The following is an 18,298-nucleotide window of genomic DNA, read 5'->3' on the forward strand; positions in this document are numbered from 1 at the left end:
AACGGCTAATCTTTTCTTTCTGCAATGAAGGGCGATGGAGGAGAAAGACTTCGCCCGCTCAGAATGACAAAATCTGGGAAGAAAACCTTCAGGGAGTGAACTCCTACCCTCGCCTTCTCCTCCGCTAATCCCTCGCTCCTCCCATGCGGCTGGCAAAACAATCACAGGCTGTCTGACGGGCTTTTCTCAGTTTGATTGAGAAACGCAAAAGCCAGCGACCAGCAATTCAGATAAAATCAAGTCTTAAAGACATACAAAATCATGCCAATTAACTACAAAGTCATGCTGCCAAAAGGGATTTTCGATGCTTGTAAACCTGAGCACAGAATTTAGCCGCCTGTCGAGTAGTCTGGTGGTTTCTATCTGACAGGAGATGATCAAGCTTGATTTTATTTGATCTCCCAGGAAATCTTTCTAGCAGTGGGCTAATACTTTCTGGCCGGACCTTTGTATAGTTAGAACAGTTTCAAAAAATGTGTTCTATAAAGTCAGTTTCACCCAGAGAGCAAGAACAGAGCCTTAAGGGGTAAGGGATTGCTTTAAACCTCCCTTCCAACACTGCTGAAGGCAAAGTCAAACTTCTGGCCAGACTGAAACGACGGCTGAGGGGTGACATGATCGAGGTTTACAAGATTATGCATGGCATAGAGCAGGTCGAGAAAGAAGTCCTTTTTTCACCATACAAGAACTCATGGGCACTCAATGAAATTACTGAGCAGTCGGGTTAGAACAGATAAAAGGAAGTCCTTCTTCACCTAAATAGTAACACATGGAATTCCCTGCTACAGGAGGTGGTGGCGGCCACAATCATGGACAGCTTCAAGAGGGAATTAGATAAGCATATGGAGCACATTGGTGGCTATCAGCCACAAGGAATAGATAGGAACTCTCAGTCTGGGGCAAGGGATGCTCTGTATTCTTGGTGCTTGGGGGGGGCAACAGTGTGGGAGGGCTTTTAGTGTCCTGGCCCCACTGCTGGACCTCCTGATGGCACCTGGTATTTTTGGCCCCTGTGTGACACAGAGTGTTGGACTGGATGGGCCATTGGCCTGATACAACATTGGCTTCTTATGTTCTTATGAATCATGGAATCTCTTCTGAACTTGAAGGGTTCTGTGTGACGCCAAAACTCGCATATTCCTTTGTGACTTCCAAGAGGCCTCCATTATTTATTTTTTGCACCTTCTGGGGATACAAGTCCTCCATCAATTACGGAAGCCCCAGCCCTCGGGAGAGCCCCCTTTTCCCTTTGATGCTTGGCCTTGCTGCTTTTGCAAGCACGCTTGTCTGCCCCTTGTGTTGCAGTGGCCCTGGGAGTGTGTGGAGGGCCTGGCTGTGTGGGCACCCTTGTTTTAGGGTGCAACTAACTTCACCTTTTTGTGGCATTCGTGGGGGGGGTTCGTCATCTTGCCACAGTTGAATGACCTGCTTCCTGCTTCTCCCTACAGTTACATACCCTGCTCGGAAAGAATCCACGTGGCAGTGACGGAGATGGCCGACCTCTTTGCGAAAGTGAGTACCCCCTGCCCTCTAAAGGGTGCCTGGGTGGGGGGTTATTCCCTGCCTCCCAGTTCTGCTGGCCTGGCTGCTTGGGAGGGGGAGAAGCTTGGGAAAGGGAAACACAGGCAAGTTGGGTGGCAAAGGGTCACACAGGCACTCTGAAGGCGGCCTCTGGGCAGACTTGTCCTTTGACCCCTCTACTGTCAACATTCTGAGCCTCCCGAAATATGCTCAGTCCTTTTCGGGCTGATTCCCCCCCCCCTTTTGGTTAATTAGCAAAGTCGAATTCGTTTGAAGTATATAGGAGCCCAGCCATTGCTGTGCCAATTTTCTGGGAGCCACAAGCCACCGGCTTGGGACCAGACGTGACGCTTCCTGCTTCTCTGTGCTGTTGCCCACTGGCTGTCACTGCGAGCAGCGAGTTCCCTGTCTGGCCTCGGACTGGAGCAAAAGTGTGCTGAGGCGGGGCCGGGTATCTTTACCGCCACCACCTCCTCCTCCTCTTCCCCCTTTGCCGTGGGTGCCTTGCACCCTCCGGGCTCTTACGAGCTGCCCGTGGCCTGAGCAGAATCAAGGAAGAGAAGGGGAAAAGATGGTGCAGGGGGAGATCTCGCTGGGAAGCCTGAGGGCATGGAAGGGTGGCATACGAAGGCCTTCCATAAGTAGGTTCCACTCAGGGATCCCTGAGTGAAACAAAACTTCCTCCGGCACTGCCTTTTCTTTCTCTCTTCCTTGCCTCTGCACTGCCGTGGCCCCCTTTACAGGTCAGTTCCCCCATCCCATCTCCCAAGCAGATCCTCCGGTGCCCTTGGCAACCTGTGTGTCCTGGAGAAAAGTAGACATCCTCTGTCTTCCTTAAGCCACTGGAGGAGGTGGATACCTCTTGCTAATCCTGCCTCCCCGGGGGGAGTACTTGCTGTTCAGCCCTTTTAGCCTTGCAGTTTAATCCTCATCTTAATCCTGCCTCCCACCGAGTTTGGAAAAATCCCTCCTGGGCCTGTCAGTGGCTCCAGTTTCTTCCCCTCCCGGAAGACGCTCAACCCAGCCAGTTTGCATTTGGAGACAACTCTGCTACTGACGTGTGCAATTTGGGGCCTTTTCCCCCATGTTGCATAGCAGTGTCTCGTGGTGTGCACTTAAATATCTTTGTCTCGAGGATCTGAAACTGATCTGGACTTCTGGAAACTTGTGTCTGGATGATCGCAGGCGTGCCCTGGCCGTGCTTTTAGGTTTACACTTAAATCCCAGATTGGCCCTCTTGAAAGTACTACAGGGAAACTGTTGGACGCGCCACGCTCCCGTGCATTCATACCCCTCCAACACCTACCCTGTCTTCCCCAGAAACCCAAATCGGAGCTGGTGCGGCCCTCCCTGCGCCTGCTGACCGCCAGTGCCTACCGCCTGCATTCTGAGTGCAAGAAGACGCTGCCGCCAGAGTCCTGCCCGACGGCCGACATCCAGCTGGTCACCCAGCAGGTGATCCAGTGCGCCTACGACATTGCCAAGGCCGCCAAGCAGCTGGTCACCATCACCACCAAGGAGAACAACAACTGAGGCCGCCGGAGGCAGCAGGGCCCACCGAGCCAGGGTGCCTCCACAGGTGGCTTGGGAACCCAGCGCGCTTTCATAGGGATACTTCGGGTGGCGCGTTACCATTTCTAAAGGAACTTCAGTATTATTTTTTTGCATGTTTTCTAAACAGTTATTTCCCAGGATTCATGTAACCCACTGCCTTATTTTGTGCCTGTATTGCCAGTGTAGCGAGAGAGTGTGTGTGTGTTTTCCGAGCCCCGTCTTTGCACTGCCAGCTCTTGCAGGCTGCGGTGGGGGAGCAGGGGGAGAGTCGCATCTGGAACTCTCGGCCCCAGTTCTGAACGCAGGCGCACACGCCAGAGGCTGGACACCCAGAGACTGTCGTGCAGCACCCGGACACCCCTCGATCACGAAACCGCTCCTCCCACTAGCCTCTGCCCCCACCCCTGTAGTCAGTCTCCTTGGCCTCCCGAGACCACCTTTTATGCAGGAGAAACCCTGGCTGGTCCTCTTCAAACATGGGCAGCAGCCATTTCTCCCATCTGGCGTGCAGCCAGTATGCCAGCTGATTCTTCTGGGAGGCCGAATTGACTGTAAGTGGACCTTCTGCACTTGGCCGTGGGCCGTGAGAGGTGTCTCTTTCTCTCTGTCCACTGCAAGAAATCACTTTTGTCCTCCCATCCCCCCCAAATCTTGTTCCTTGTGGAGAAGGCAGCTTGCGGGAGAAACAGTCCAGCTGCGTGGCTGTGTGAATGCCTGGAGGAATCTTTAGTAGCCAACGGGGCTGCCCGCCCGCCCGCCTACCTGACTGCACACCTGTGAATCGCCCAGGCCCGAAAGGACGTGGGCCCTCAGGCCTTTGATAGTTCTCCAGGATGTGCCCTGGTGGTGCTTCTGTGCATGACGCATCCTGGAAAACACAGGGCCCACGATGTGGGTGCCGGCAAACATCAACCCTCAACAGGAATTTTTGTGTGTGCGCCAGTGGGGGAGGCTGAGGCTCCCTTGGAAAGCTCTGGTGTGGCTGCCGGCGGAAAGGGCTACAGGAGATGCTTGGAGAACCTCTCCAAGGTCAGTGGATGGGTTGCCTGTAGAGGATGTTCAGATGATGGGTATAAAAGTGAAGGGCCCTCTGGAATGGCGGAAGGAGCAAGTGGGTTCCTTGGTCCCACTTAAATCAAGGCTTGTGAGTCCTCTGCCTTGCCGGTGCGGTCTGTGGGTCTTAAACCCGGCTGGGGATAGAGGCCGAAGTCTGCCATGCCTCCACCCTTCTCCGCGGTGAAGCTCTTGACACTGAGCTGTGCCTAAGGCATCTGTGACACTTCCCGTGGAATGGAACCTGGCTAGGGTTGGTCATCCCAGCAGAAAGCCTGCTTTTCCCCTCACGAGCCTCGCAGCAGTCATTTGGTGCGGGGGGGGGGGGATTCTGTATTCCCAGGCAGAAGCTCAGCTGTGTGACTGAATCGCTGGCCAAGGAAAGACTTTGATCAGGATAAACCCAAGACCCGTGAGATGGGAAATCCAGGAGGTGTGTGTGCGCGCAATGCTCTCTCTAAGCTGTGGAGTCTTGTAAGCAAAAATTCTACTTTCTGAGCTCCTGGCATTAAAGTTGTGAGTGAGCGATTGGGCTTCTGCACAAATTCGTTTGTTCTGGAGCCCTCATTCCTCAGCAGAGACAAAAAAGTGTGGGCCGGAGGCTAAAAAACTGAGCTGGCTCTCACTAACTCCGCTTAGAGGGAACACTGTGTGTGTGTGTGCGCGCGCACATGGCTGCGAAGCATCAGAGCTGCCTCCTGGCATGGAAGGGAGGTTCATGGGAAATGCTGTGTGCACGGATTGTGTCTCCATCTCTCTGCCTCCCACTCTTGGTGACTGACTGAGGCTTGAAGTGGCTCTCAGGACCAGTGTTCCCTCTAAGCTGAGTTCGTGTGAGCGAGCTCACAGTTTTTTAGCCCCTGGCTCACACATTTTTGTCTTAGCTCAGGAAGGAGGGCTCCAGAGCAGACTAATTTATGCGGCAGCCAAATCGCTCGCTCACAACTTTAAGGCCAGGAGCCCACAAAGTAGGATTGTTGCTTACAAGACTCCACAGCTTAGAGGGAACCTTGCTCAGGACATGAGAGGATGCAGAGGGGACGTGGCGTGCCGGTCCAGCCACTGGCGGCAGCTGGAGGGCAAGAGAATGGGAATAGGAAAGAGGGGGGGGGGGTAATTGGCGGCTGTGGCTCACTGCAGAGCCTGCCGGACCGAGGGGAAGACTGTGCCGTGGCTGCCCGGGCAGCCTGTGTGGAGGCAGCGACTATTATGGGCTGTGCTCCCTCCACAGCTGCACTCAGGGTGGGGGCTGACTGGCCCTCCTCGTGCCTCATAGGAAGGGGGGGGGCTGTGCTGGGGGGGGGGGCAGGGAGCTCCCGATTGGAGGCCACGCGACAGGCTGTTGAGGGGGGTGTGTGTGTGTGTGCGTGTGTGTGGTTTTTAACCTGTTGGTATTTATATTTTTTTAAAAGTGCCATAATATTGTCGGTTGCTGATGTTACCTTGTAATTAACTACCTTTTTAAAAGTATTGTACTATTTTTGGGTTCAAAGGAAAAAAAAATAGGTAGAACCGTCCTCGCTTGCGTTCCTTTTTTCTGACTCGGCTAACGCTACCCCTTGCGAGGGCCACACCTTGGAGCCATGTCTGGATGGTGGGGGGCTGCGGAGAAAAGTTGAGCGTCAGAATGAATTGGCTGCTGGCGGCTCCAGGGCTCATCTCGGCAGCCGACAGGGGTCAGGAGGCTGAAGTCAGGATCCCCACGTTGTCCCTCAGCTCCCTTGCTTGGTGACGTGCTGCGTGTCCCATGTTTGTCTATTCATTTATTCATTCAGTTTATACTCCGCCCTCCCCACTGGAGCAGGCTCAGGGAGGCTGTTCAGTGTCAAAGCATCAGAGGTCCATCAGTGGCTATTAGCCACAAGGTATAGATAGGGACTCTGGGGCAAGTGATGCTCTGTCATCTTGGTGCTTGGGGGGGGGGTCAACAGTGGGAGGGCTTCTAATGTCCTGGCCCCACTGGTGGACCTCCTGATGGCACTGGTATTTCTGGCCACTGTGGGATACAGAGTGTTGGACTGGATGGGCCTTTGGCCTGATCCAACATTGGCATCTCTTATGTTCTTATGTTCTTATGTAAAGGGCCTGAGGGGCAGGAAGGAGCGACTCAGAACCCACCTGGTCCTCAGCCTCGCTGCCTTCATCCCACAGTGGGGGGGAGGGGGGCTTCTGGTGTCCTGGCCCCTCTGCTGGTGGACCTCCTGATGGCCCCTGGTATTTCTGGCCACTGAGTGACACAGAGTGTTGGACTGGATGGGCCACAGGCCTGATCCAACATTGGCTTCTCTTATGTTCTTATAAGAGGGAGTTGGATAAGCATATGGAACAGAGGTCCATCAGTGGCTATTAGCCACAAGGTATAGATGGGAACTCTCGGTCTGGGGCAAGAGATGCTCTGTATTCTTGGTGCTGGGGGGGGGGCAACAGTGGGAGGGGCTTCTAGTGCCCTGGCCCCACTGCTGGACCTCCTGAGGGCACCTGGTGTTTTTGGCCACTGTGAGACAGACAGAGTGTTGGACTGGATGGGCCATTGGCCTGATCCAACACTGGCTTCTCTCTTATGTTCTTAATGCATGACACAAAGCCCGAACTCCTCCCCAGCTCCAGTCCATCGAAACAGCTCATCTTTCCTTCCCAAGCTGATGACACGCTACTGAGGACGGCTTGCGTAAGACAATGACACCCAGTGTCTCTGGTTGCGCCACCTCCCACAGCCGGCACCACCGGCACGTCTGCCTTGCTCAACAGTGCCGGAGTCCCTGCCCCACCCGCCTTGAAAGGATGCAGCTGGATCCAGCTTTGTCCTTGGCAGGGCAGCCTGCCTTCTCCTGGGACGACAGGGTTGCGGCGGCCTCACCAAACCTACTGCTGTCCGTTCTGAGCTGCAGAGACTCTCTACAGACCCAAAGGGAGCCCCCCTCAGCTGGAGAGGGCTGGGGCGGGAAGGGGGCCTTTTGCCCGCGCAAAGGAGGCTGCAGGCCGGAAGGTGGGAATCAAACTGGGACGTGTGTTCTTAAATACATAGAATAAAAACTACGGTAGATGGTTGGGGGGGGGGGCCCTTTGCCTTTTGGCATGATCCCTCCACCCACCGTTTCCAGCACAATCATCTCATTTCTGTCCATGAGGCTTCAGACTCTTCACTGGGGAGGGGGAGTTCCATACAGCACGCACGGGACCACTGCCTGGAAGCTCAGACTTGCCACAGCGAAACGAAAGCGAAATAAAGAACCTTTATTGCCTTTTCACCTCTGATCCCCAGCTCGGCTAGGAAGGGCTCCGTCACACCTGCTTGGGAAGGCTCAGGCTATGGAAGGACCAGGAGGGGCCAGAGGAGCCCGGGACCTGAGCGAGTCCCTCACAGCCCTTCCAAGAGCCTCAAGGAGTAGCGGGTGAACGCCGGTGACCCTCAAGGGGATCGAGCCAGTGCTCGAAGCAAGGGCTGCCTGCCCTTCCAGCTGTTTCACTGGAGACACGCACACACCGTATCCCCAGTGCCCCTCTGTGCAGACTTCACTGTGAATGCGCAAGCAGACATTCTCCAGCAGGGGTCGGCCAGGTCCCCCCCGGCAAGCAGCATGCAGAATGCCGACTCCTGCAGGGCCTCCTTAGGTCCAGGCGGCCTTGGGATAACTGTAGACCTAGAGGAGAAAGGGCATCAAGGGTCCTTTTAGCACTGCCGGGCGACGTTCCGGCTGCCTCCTCCCCCCTGCGTCTCAGGACAACCCCTCCTCTCCCTGCCCGCCTCACCTTCTTGCGGTAGCCCTCTTCTGCCATGGGCTGAAAAAAACGCTCTTCCTGCCGCTGCTCCTCCAACCGCGCCGCTGCCTCTTCCTCCCGCTGGCTCTGCAGCTCCTCCTGCTCCTGCTGCGCGCGCTCTGTGAGCTAGAACAGGGTGCAGGGAGGAGCTCTGGCGGCCCCCCCCCCCCCCAGCAGCTCCCTCTGTTCTTCAAGCTCTCACCCCACTGTTCCCCCCCCAGCTCCTTTTCTCTCCTCCTTCCTCTCTTGGACCAGTTTCTGCTAAGTCCCACCACAGCTGCCAAGACCCCAGGGCTTTGCTTTTCCCCGCCCCACCACTGTGCCCATCACTCGTGCTGCCCCCTCGACACCCAGCTCTGCCTCAGGGGCTCTGTGTTACCCAGGAAGCCCAGTCCTGCTGTGACCGATCAGTCAAGGAGACAGCCGGGAAGAGAACGACAGGAGACATTAACAACTGGGCAGCCCGGCAGTGGCAGAACCAGGGGTCATTCCCTGCAGGAGCGCACAGGAGCGGAACTCTGGCAGTAAAGAGCCCAGGGGGCGGGCACATGCAACAAGCCCCGCCCCCTGCTCCCAGCAGCCCCGGGGCCTCAAGGAGGAAGAAGCAGCCAGGTAAGTTGCAGAGCCCACCCTCCAGATAGTAATCCAAAGGAGTCCAGTGGCACCTTTACGGCCAAGGTTTATTCAGGTACGAGCTCTCCCTCCTCTGCGAGGGCAGATCTGCACCCCCCCCCCAATAGCTAGCAATCCAAAACAGTCCAGTGGAGCCTGAGTGATGGGTGTTGCCTTCTGACACACTTCCGGTGGTGTCAGGGGGTGTGGCATATGCAAATAGGTTATGCTAATGAGCTCCTGCACCTCTTTTTCTATGCAATGACCCCTGGGCAGAACCATCCCCATCCTCTGGCTCTAGGCGAGAACGATCTGTGAGCCAGGCCCCCCAAAGGGGGGTGTGTGTCATCATTCCGGACTGCTCTCCCCTTTCTGCACATCCCCCAGGCTGCCGCCACCGCCACCAGCCAGGTGGTCCGTGCCCAGCAGCAGGGGACCTTGTTGCCCTGCCCCCTCTCCCACCTGGGCCTCCAGCTCTCGCTTGCGGGCGGTTCTCAGCTCAGCCTCCTCTTCCTTCTCCCGCCGCGTCAGCTGCTTTGCCTCTTCGAGCTCCTGGATCAGCTGTTCCCGGTACCTGACAGATTCCTCCTGGGCCCGCCTGTTCCACTCCATCTTCTCCTGGATCTGCTGCTGTCTCTCTGCCAAGACCTGTTTGTTTCACAGTAATATAAATGGTAACAGCCCAAGACCACTAGTGAACCGGAAAACAGGCTGACACTCAGCGCTTAGGATGAAATGAAATACAATTTCTCCACTGTATTTATGTATTTAACAATGTTATTTTATAACAGCTGATAACACATCTGTCTTTCATATGCACACCCAAAATACAGGGGAAAAGTTGGTTGACTAAACTCCCTGGAGTTGATTTTCGTTTCGTTCACAACTTCATCCGAATATACTGAAGCTCCGTGGTAGTCTCTCTTGAAAATCTACTATTCATAGTGTCTTCGCATGATATTCCATGCCATGATTTCAAATACTAGAATGTATCCTCATCCATTTTACTGGAGAATCTTATCCCGGGCATACAAACAGATCAATTTGCCTAGTTGTGAACGAAACAAAAATCAACTCCGGGGAGTTTCGTCAACCCACTTTTCCCCCCTGTACTTTGGGTGTGCATATGAAAGACAATATGTAACAGTGTGGATGTGTTATTAGCTATTATAAAATAACATTGTTAAATGCAGTGGAGAAATTGTATTTCATTTCATCCTAAGCGCTGTGTGTCAGCCTGTTTTCCGGTTTACTAGAAGACCCTCTTTGTTGAACACAGGAGGACCAGCTGGGACTCCCGTCGGCCATCACCGCATTGCTTTGCCCGGGAGCCCCCTTGCAAAGAGCTCTCACCTCAGCCATGAGCCTGTCTCGGGCCATCCGCTCTTTCTCCCACTCTTCCTCTCGCTTCTCCCACACTTGCCTGGCTTCCTGCCTGGAAACAAGACACAGAACGCCCAAAGAGCAGGCAGCAGCCATCCCCGGGGGGCCGGCCTGGTCCGGGCTCTTGTGGGCCTGTGCTGGGAGAGAGGCCGGATCCTGGCCGCCTCTGGTGCTGCCACAATGGGGGACCCAGCCAGAAAGGGATGTCCCCGGGCACTGCAGCAGGTTCTTCAGGGGCTCTGGCACACCTCACTTATTATTTGTATTTGTGGGCTCAGGGCGGGGAACATCATAAAACAAGGCAATAAATACAATTAAGATTAAACAATTTAGACAATAATAGACATTAAAACACAGCGTCAATTCTGCCAAGTCAGCTGGTTGTGGGAGGTTTCCTGGCATGTGATTTGGGTGGGTAGGTGGGTGGGTGGCAAGCACCTCAGGGAGGCCGTAGAGGGACGCCCGCTGCCCCAGCCAAAAGCCCTGGAGGGACAGCTTCGTCTTGCAGGCCCTGCGGAATTGAAGAGGGTCCTGCAGGGCCCTAATCTCGACTGGGAGCACGTCCCACCAGGCAGGAAAAGTCCTGGTCGAGGCAAGACGGACGTCCTTCGGGCCAGGGACAACCAGGAGATGCCGGTCCACGGAGCATAATGCTCTTGGGGGTGTACATGGGGAAAGGCGGTCTAGCACACCTGCCTGCTGCTAGAATGACTTCCTGGAGAAGCCCCTCGTGTGTGTGGGGGGGGGGGTTTGAGCTACAGGACTACTTGGTCCCACCTCTCTCCTTCCTCTCTCGAGATAGGATGGCTTGGCTTGGTTCTGCAACCTTCCAAGTGCAGTGAGAGCGGTGCTGCTCTCTCTTTCTCACGCCAGGACTCGCAATGTTCCCTCTACGCTGTGGAGTCTTGTGAGCAAAAATTCTACTTTGTGAGCTACTGACATTAAAGTTGTGAGCGAGGGATTTGGCTACTTCATAAATTAGTTTGCTCTGGAGCCCATCCTCCCTGAGCGAAGACAAAAATGTGTGAGCCAGAGGCTAAAAAATGGTGAGCTAGCTCACACTAACTCAGCTTAGAGGGAACACTGGCCAGGAGCCCCTCCACTGCCAGCAAGCTTGGCTCTAGCCGCAGCTGGCTGGATGCGAGAGGGGGCAGTGGACCAGTCTCGTGCCCGACTATGACCCAGCGTTTTGCTGCAGCCCATCGTCCTCTCCTGCCTCACCTGAAGATGGTGTCCAGCTCCGCCTCGCGCTCCCTCTCCAGCTGCAACTGCTCCTCAATCACCTCCTTCATCCAGGCGGCGGCAGCAACGGCTTGCTCCCGGCGGGCGGTCTGCAGGCTCCGGTCCTTGTCCTCCTCAGCTGCCAGTGCGAGGAGGATCTGCCTGTCCTCCTCCTGGAGGGGAGAGGCCCTGTGGAAGCGTCTGACCCGGAGGGGCTCCTCGGCGGGAGGCGTGGCCCACTTCCCTCGCCCCCGCCCATTGTGGCCTCTGCTCTCTCTAAGTAGGACCAGGGCAGTGGCAGGTGACGGGAGAGCGACTCTTGAGCACTTACGCCGTGGAAACCTTCTCGGTCTCTCGGGTGCTACCGGATTCAGATCTATCTGTTCTACTGCGGACTGACACCGCTACCCCCTGAAACGACCTTCCGTGGCAGAGCACCTCTTGAGCGTCTGGGCCATCCGGCGGGCTGTGCTTTGGAGACAGCCAGTGTGGGGCGACAGACGGCCAAGGGGAGCGGCCGGCTCCTGCCCTCGCGCCTTGTGGGTCTCCCTGCGCCACACAGAGCAGGTGACTGACTGGCTGCCAGGCCTTCAGCCTTGGGCAGGCCTCCTTCGGCTACTGCAGAAGAAGAGCATCCGGCCTCAAGGGCTGCGGGACAGAAGAGGCCCAGTGCAGACCGCAGGGTGTGGCTCGGAAAGGCAGCTCCCACTCCCCCCCACCGGCACACCACGGTTAGCTTTGCAAATGCACTGGGCAGGCTGAGGCTGAGAGTGCCTCTGACCATGGGCAGAGTGATGCTGCTCCACAGCCTCCCCTGGAGGGCCAGGCAACCGGCTGACCTTCAGCCCCCCCCCCAAGTGCCTCACCTCCCGTCCCTTCTCAGAGAGCGGTGGTGCTTACCAGCTCTTCCTGGACCTGCTGAGCTCTCCTCTTCAGCTGGGCTCGATACTGGTGCTTCAGGAAGCGCCTGGGGAAGGAGAGGGAGAGAGAGCCCAGGGCTAGTCATTCCCCCTTGGGGCCAGAGGTGGCGGCGGCAACGGCAGCAGAGCCACACTCTGGAACTCGTATTTCAGTCCCAGGGCTCAGCCATGGAACGAAGGGAATATGAAGTCCTCTGAACATGTGCAAAGTGTCTTCCCCCACTGAGAAGCCACAACAGACTAACGGGCATGCTAGAAATTGCAGAAAACAAAGCGCAGGACTGACCCACTTCTTTTTGACAACTGAATGGGGAAGTGCCTGCGTTCCCTCGCAAATCACACCCCTCCGGGTCACCACTGAGCAGGGACAGGGGGCTGCGTGGCCCTTCCCAAGACAGGCGTCCCCTCCGGCTTGTACCCGAGTTCCAGCCTCTTCCTGTTCTGCTCCGTCTGCTTCCTCTGCTCCTCCAGCACCTCCAGCTCCCACTGCTGCTTCATCAGGCCCTCCTCCTCCTCCTTCAGCTTGGCTGCCTAACGAAAGGAGAGAGAACCTGGTCTCAGGCACCGCTCCCCCTCCTTTCCCTGCAAGCTGAGGCTGTCCCCTGGCTCCCAGATCCCCTTGCCTCTGCTCCGCCCGGGCAGAGGGCCCTCGGACGCAGCCGGGCACCGGGAACTGGAGCCAGCAGATCTCCTCCAAAAGCACAGACTCCGCCATTGTAGCATCTCCTTGCTCCCATTTCCAAGAAACAACTTGTGGCATTTACGCACAGGGCCATCGCTGGAGCAGCGGGTACCCTGGGCTGGAGTGGGCGTTGGGCCCTCCTCCCTTCTGGTTCCGCGTGGCCCAAAGAGCGTGCTGCTGCGCACCTCCGGAGCCAGTCTCTGACTGACCTCTGCTTCCCGCCGCTTGAGCTCTTCCATCTGCTGCCGCAGGGACTCAGCCTGTGCCTTCTCTGTCTGCTTCCTCCTCTCCTCTTCCTGCTTCAACCTTTCCAGGGCTTCCCTCCGAGCTCTCTCGTATTTATTTTCCAAGTGGATCTTCTCTTCCCGCTCAGTCGCGTCTTGCTAGGGTGGGACCAAGCAGAAGTGTCAGGCCTCTCGCACCCACGGTCCGTTGCTCTCTTGCCTCTCCAGTCTGAGAGAGGGACGGGGGGAGCCTCAGAGCCTGGCGACTCTCTACAGGTTGGCAACAGTGGGGACCCCCGGGGAGGCTGCTCTTAGGGGGTTCTGCCCAAGGCTTCTGGCAGGAGTTGTGGCCTACCTGTTGCTTTTGGGTCAGCTGGTCCCCCCACGCCTCCACCACGTGCTTCTTGTGCAGTTCAGACTCAACCTGAAGAGAGGGTGACAGAAAAGGTGGGCGGGCCAGTTCCTGCTGGGGGCTGCTTTCTGCCGTGGTCTGGGGGAAACTCATGCAGAAGGGTGAAGCAGCTGGGCGTGGCCAAAAGGAAAATGCCAGAACGGGCCTCACCCAATCAAGAGATGCCTTGTCAGAAAGCACATCTCTTTGGGACTGCTCTGAAGTGGAGTCTGAATAGAAAGGAGGTCGGGGGGGGGGGACGGGACACACAACAGTCCTTGGGACTGAAGACAATGGTTGTGACAGACAGACTGGTTCTCACCTCTCTGAGCTTTGCGCTGTTCTTCTTCCAGCATTCATGCAGAAGATCTTCTGCAATCTGTTAACAAAGTGGAAATACAGAACCTTCCTGAAACAACTTAGGCTCTGTTGGGGGCAAGGCAGCATAGTAGCAGAGGATAACTCAGAACCACGCCCACAAATTCTTTGCGTGAGACTCCAGAGACCATCTAATCTTTTCTCTGTAATGTAGAGAGGCAACTTGGTGGAGGGTTTAAGGCGTGTCAGACTTGGACTAGGCTTAAATCCCCACCCGGCCATGGAAGCTTAAGAACATCAGAGAGGCCAATGTTGGATCAGGCCAGTGGCCCATCCAGTCCAACACTCTGTGTCACACAGTGGCCAAGAATACCAGGTTCCAGAAGCTCGCTGGGTGACCTTGAGCCAGTCACACTCTCTCAGCCTAACCTACCTCACAGGGTTGTTGTGAGGATAAAAAAGAGAAGGGGAAATTATGTGCACCACAAGCTCCCTGGAGGAAAAGCAGAATTAAAATGTACGAAATAAATGTATAATAAATGGAATGGGCGGGGGGGAGCATGGCATTCACAATATTATGAAGTACCTCGTAGGTTGCATCCTCTAGTGCTTCAGCAGCTGGCTCGCTGGGCCACCTGGCAAGAGATCTTTCCTGCCCCCCACCCCAGATGGAGGCACTCTTAAGATAAGCGGGGGGGGGGAAGCACGAGGCAGGAAGACCACATGGAGCATGGCTAAGAGAGCGCGTTTCAACTCCAGATGAAAACATTCAAGGCCAAGCTTCTCACTGATGGAGAGACCCTTTCAAAAAATGGCTGGCATTCAGAGCAGCTGAACATTACAGGGGTGAGAAGACAAGTATGGTTGCCAGATGCTTCCATGGCCAAGAGATCACCTCCCAACAGACTTCTTAAGAAGAGATTGGATCTATACCCCTTGCCCTTCACTACCCAAGGGAGTCTCAGAGCGGCTGACAAACTCCTCTCCCTTCCCCTCCCCACAACAGACTGTGAGGTGGGTGGGGCTGAGAGAGCTCTGACAGGAAATGCTCTTTTCCCAGAACAGCTCTGACAGAACTATGGCTTGCCCAAGGTCATCCAGCAGCTGCATGTGGAGGAGTGGGGAATGAAACCTGGTTCTCCTAGATTAGAGTCCGCGCACTTCACCACGACACCAAAGTGTGTTTACTACTGGGGGGGGGGAGTGAATAATTATCCCGAACCCCAATTAATGCTTCAGTTCTCTCAATTAGTGTTCCCAGGTGTTGGAACCGGCAGGCTTTCTTGCCTGACTGAAACCAAGTCCAGACCGACCTGTTTCCTTTGCTCCTCCCTGGCAGACTTTAGCGCTTCGTGCTTCTGCCTCATCTCACTCAGGGACGCATCCTTGTTCAGCCTCAGCTCCCGCAGCTCTGCTGCCAGCATCTCGCGTTCCTCACACAGCAGTTTCTGGAGTCGTGCTCGCCTCTGCTCCAGGCTGATCTGCTTTTCTTCCTTCAGCCGCTCCCGGTGATAAGCAGTCATGCTGGCAAAGAGACACCAACCAAGGAAGGAGCTGGCACTCCCTGCCGCAGCCAAGGCGAATGGCCGTTTTCCTAAGTTTAGCTTTTGAAACATCCTGTTCTTTCAGGTGCTGCCTCTGGTTCTGATCAGCGGTTTAATACCCCTACACACCCTACACACTTAATGAGAAATTCAAGAGGCAGCTTGCAAGAGTATAAAACTACCAGTCCCACAACAAAAAGCCACTGAGTGCTCTGCTCCTGTTAATGACCAGGAGTGCCCTGCGGCCTGTCATAGGTGTTTGGCTACCCTGGACACCCACTGAGGTGCTTGTAGGTGTGGATCTCCCATCACTCCAGGTGCACCAGAATCAGAGTCTCTTTCAGGGAGTTGGAAGTTCTGAGTTCTGTTATGTTTTTGCTGTTTTAACTGCGTTTCAAATGAGTCAGACACTGCTGAGGCTGCAGGATGGCCTCGGGGAAATTACTACTGTGAGCTCTTCCCGCCACTGCCCAAGGGGTATATTCCTGAGCTACCTTACAGGGCTGCTGGGAAGATGTGTGGGTAAAGCAGGTGGTATCTTAAAAGGTTAAGAAGAAGAAAACAGCTTGGCCCTCTGCCAGGCCTGAGCTACTCTGTTCTCTAGGCTGAGATGAGAGCGAGCCCTAGGCCTCCTCAGTCCATTACAGCTTCCTCAAAGCATGTAGCTAATACTGTTGCCCTGTCCCAGGGAACGACAGGAGGGCTGGAGCCAGTGACTCTGACCAAGCCTGGACAAGACTCCTTCCACGATAGAAGAAAGGCAGGATCTAAGCAGGGTAAATGTTTCCTTTCTGAGACAGCTCAGACTCATAGAATCATGTTAGAGTTGGAAGGGACCTTGCAGGTCATCTAGTCCAACCCCTGCACTCTGCAGGAGCACAGCCGAAAGATAGCCCTGCAACATGCCCGAAAGATAGTCGTCCAGCCTCCGCTTGGAAACATCCAGCGAAGGAGCATCCACCACCTCCCGAGGCAGTCTGCTCCACTGCTCAACCACTCTTACAGTCAGGAAGTTTCTCCTGATATTTAGCTGGTATCGACCCCCTTGTCATTTCCACCCATTAGATCTAGTCTTGCAATCCGGAGCAAGAGATAATAGATCCGCTCTATCTTCTATATGACAGCCCTTCAGATACTTGAAGATAGCAATCATGTCCCCTCTAAGCCCTCTCTTTCCCAGGCTAAACATACCCGACTCTTTCAGCCTCTCCTCATAAGACTTGGATTCCAACCCTCTCGCCATCCTGGTTGCCCTCTTCTGGACATGCTCGAGCTTGTCAACATCCTTCCTAAAATGTGGTGTCCAAAACTGGACACAGGACTCCAGGTGAGCCCTGACCATAGCAGAATGCAGCGGAACTACCACCTCCCATGATCTGGACACGATGGTTCTGTTAATGCATCCTAAGACTCATCTTTCAGCATCTGCAGGAACAACAGAAGAACTGCTCCCCCCCAACACAGTGGTTCCTCCATCTCACCAATAGCAGAACAGCCCGAAAGTAGCAGCTGTGACAGAGCTTCCATGTGACTCAGGCCCATCAAACCCCCCTTACCTCTGCTGGTAGGACTGCCTCGAACTCCACTGATCCTGCTTCTGGCTGTGCACCCCCGACTCTTTAAAATAGCGGCTGTGGAGCTCCCACTGCCGACGGAAGTGGGCCTCTTGCTCACGGTGGCGTACGATCTGCTTCTCCAGAGCCCTGTTGCGGCTGATCCAGAGCGAGGAGAGGGTGGGCAGCGCCATCTAAGCAACAGGAGCTGGCTGGATATTCGGGAGTTTTACATCCAGATCCTGGGGGGTGTAAAAAAGGCTGTTAATGTAGAAGTGCCTGTGATGCAAACTGGTGCCCCAGCTCCACCACTCCCATCTGAGACCTTTGGTGGCAGGAACTGACCCTGTGCCCTTCTGGAAGTGGAACTGGGGCCAAGGGTGGCCAGCTCCAAGTTGGGGGATTCTTGGGGGGGGGGCCCCCAGGGAGGGCGGGGGGGAACATCGGGGGGGCACAGTGCCACCAAGTCCTCCCTCCAAAGCATGCCTTTTCTCCGGGAAACTGATCTCCATAGTCTGGAAACGAGTTGTAATTCTGGGAGTTCAGGCCAACAGGAAGACGAAACCCACACAAAAGGGATGTGGTGAAGAAGGCCACAAAAAGAATGATAAGGCTGGATGAGCCTCCAGCTGCAGAGGCAGCGTACCTGAGCCTATCTCCTGGCTCGAGAGAAGCCCCCCCCCCCGGGGGTGTATTTATTTAATTATTTGATGATTTGTATAGTCTGCCCATCCCACAAGCGGGCTCAGTGCGGGGAACATCATAAAACATACAATAAATACAATTAAAATTAAACAATTTGAACATAAGAAACATTAAAACACAGTCGCACTGGGCCTTTGCGGGGTCCTAGGGCAAAAGGTGGGAGGCCTCCAGCGCGTTTCCCATGAGGCAGCGCGGACCCCGGCCCCGCCAGGGAGGCCGTGACGTCCCGCACAGACCGACACGTCAACGGAGCCGTGACGTCAAATCTCGGGGTTCCTTTTCGCCGGCTGGGCGCGGCGAGGAGGAGGAGGACACCCCCCCCCCGAAGACAGGGCCTTGCCCCCCTCCCCAATAACCGGCATCCCTCCTTCTCCTCTCTCTGAACCCGCGTGTAGCCACGTTCCCACGCACCACCACCCGTGCACACAGCCGCCGCCGCCGCCGCCGCCACTTTTTCTAACGGCTCCGCCACTTCCGGGCCCGCCGGGCGGCTCCATGGCAACGCTTCCGGTCTGCACGGCGGGGGCCGCGGAGGGTCAAAAGCCCTCCGAATGCGCGGCGGCGTCTGCGCCGGCCCGGGGAGGGGAAGTGTCGCCGCGGGCGGAAGGACCCAGGAGGGCGGGCAGGCGTCTCGCTGCGGGGGGGATAGGCTTCCTCACGAGTCTACTGTTGTCTCTGAGGGCTTTTGGCTCCCCCCCCCCCAGCAGCCTTTTAGGGCGCGGCTCCGATGGCTCTTTCGGTTTCTGTCTCAGGCAGCCTTCTTTCGCAACGCGCGCCTTGTATTTATTTCTGGGCTCAGAGCTGCTGCAGCTGCCTGTTGCAGAGGTGGCGGGCTAGAAACGTACTAAAGCAATAAAA

The 18,298-nt window shown here is 55.7% G+C and overlaps 2 protein-coding genes across 9 annotated transcripts in view; one reads left to right on the forward strand and one right to left on the reverse strand.

Moving 5' to 3' along the window:
* The window catches only part of GIT2 (G protein-coupled receptor kinase interacting ArfGAP 2), a 57,470-nt gene extending 52,855 nt beyond the window's left edge, over positions 1 to 4,615 (forward strand). For 7 of the 8 annotated variants that reach the window (XM_015413262.1, XM_015413267.1, XM_015413266.1 and 4 more), the window contains 2 exons: positions 1,449 to 1,512; positions 2,842 to 4,615. In XM_015413262.1, the coding sequence (XP_015268748.1) occupies positions 1,449 to 1,512; positions 2,842 to 3,054 (277 nt within the window). In that variant the 3' untranslated portion in view covers positions 3,055 to 4,615. The remainder of the gene's footprint in view (positions 1 to 1,448; positions 1,513 to 2,841) is intronic. The other variant, XM_015413268.1, reaches the window with a different exon arrangement.
* A 4,232-nt stretch (positions 4,616 to 8,847) lies between these two features.
* TCHP (trichoplein, keratin filament binding) lies at positions 8,848 to 17,881 on the reverse strand. Its single transcript, XM_015413207.1, has 11 exons — positions 17,852 to 17,881; positions 16,739 to 16,977; positions 14,952 to 15,162; positions 13,643 to 13,699; positions 13,285 to 13,353; positions 12,915 to 13,088; positions 12,442 to 12,554; positions 12,004 to 12,070; positions 11,104 to 11,276; positions 9,853 to 9,934; positions 8,848 to 9,147 (listed from the first exon to the last, which is right to left on the reverse strand). The coding sequence occupies exons 2-11, from the start codon at positions 16,927 to 16,929 to the stop codon at positions 8,848 to 8,850; spliced, it is 1,437 nt and encodes a 478-aa protein (XP_015268693.1). The 5' UTR covers positions 16,930 to 16,977; positions 17,852 to 17,881.
* Between the last annotated feature and the right edge of the window lie 417 nt (positions 17,882 to 18,298).

This window comes from Gekko japonicus, unplaced genomic scaffold (genome assembly GCF_001447785.1).
Source record: "Gekko japonicus isolate JY-2015 unplaced genomic scaffold, Gekko_japonicus_V1.1 scaffold10, whole genome shotgun sequence".
NCBI lineage: Eukaryota > Metazoa > Chordata > Lepidosauria > Squamata > Gekkonidae > Gekko > Gekko japonicus.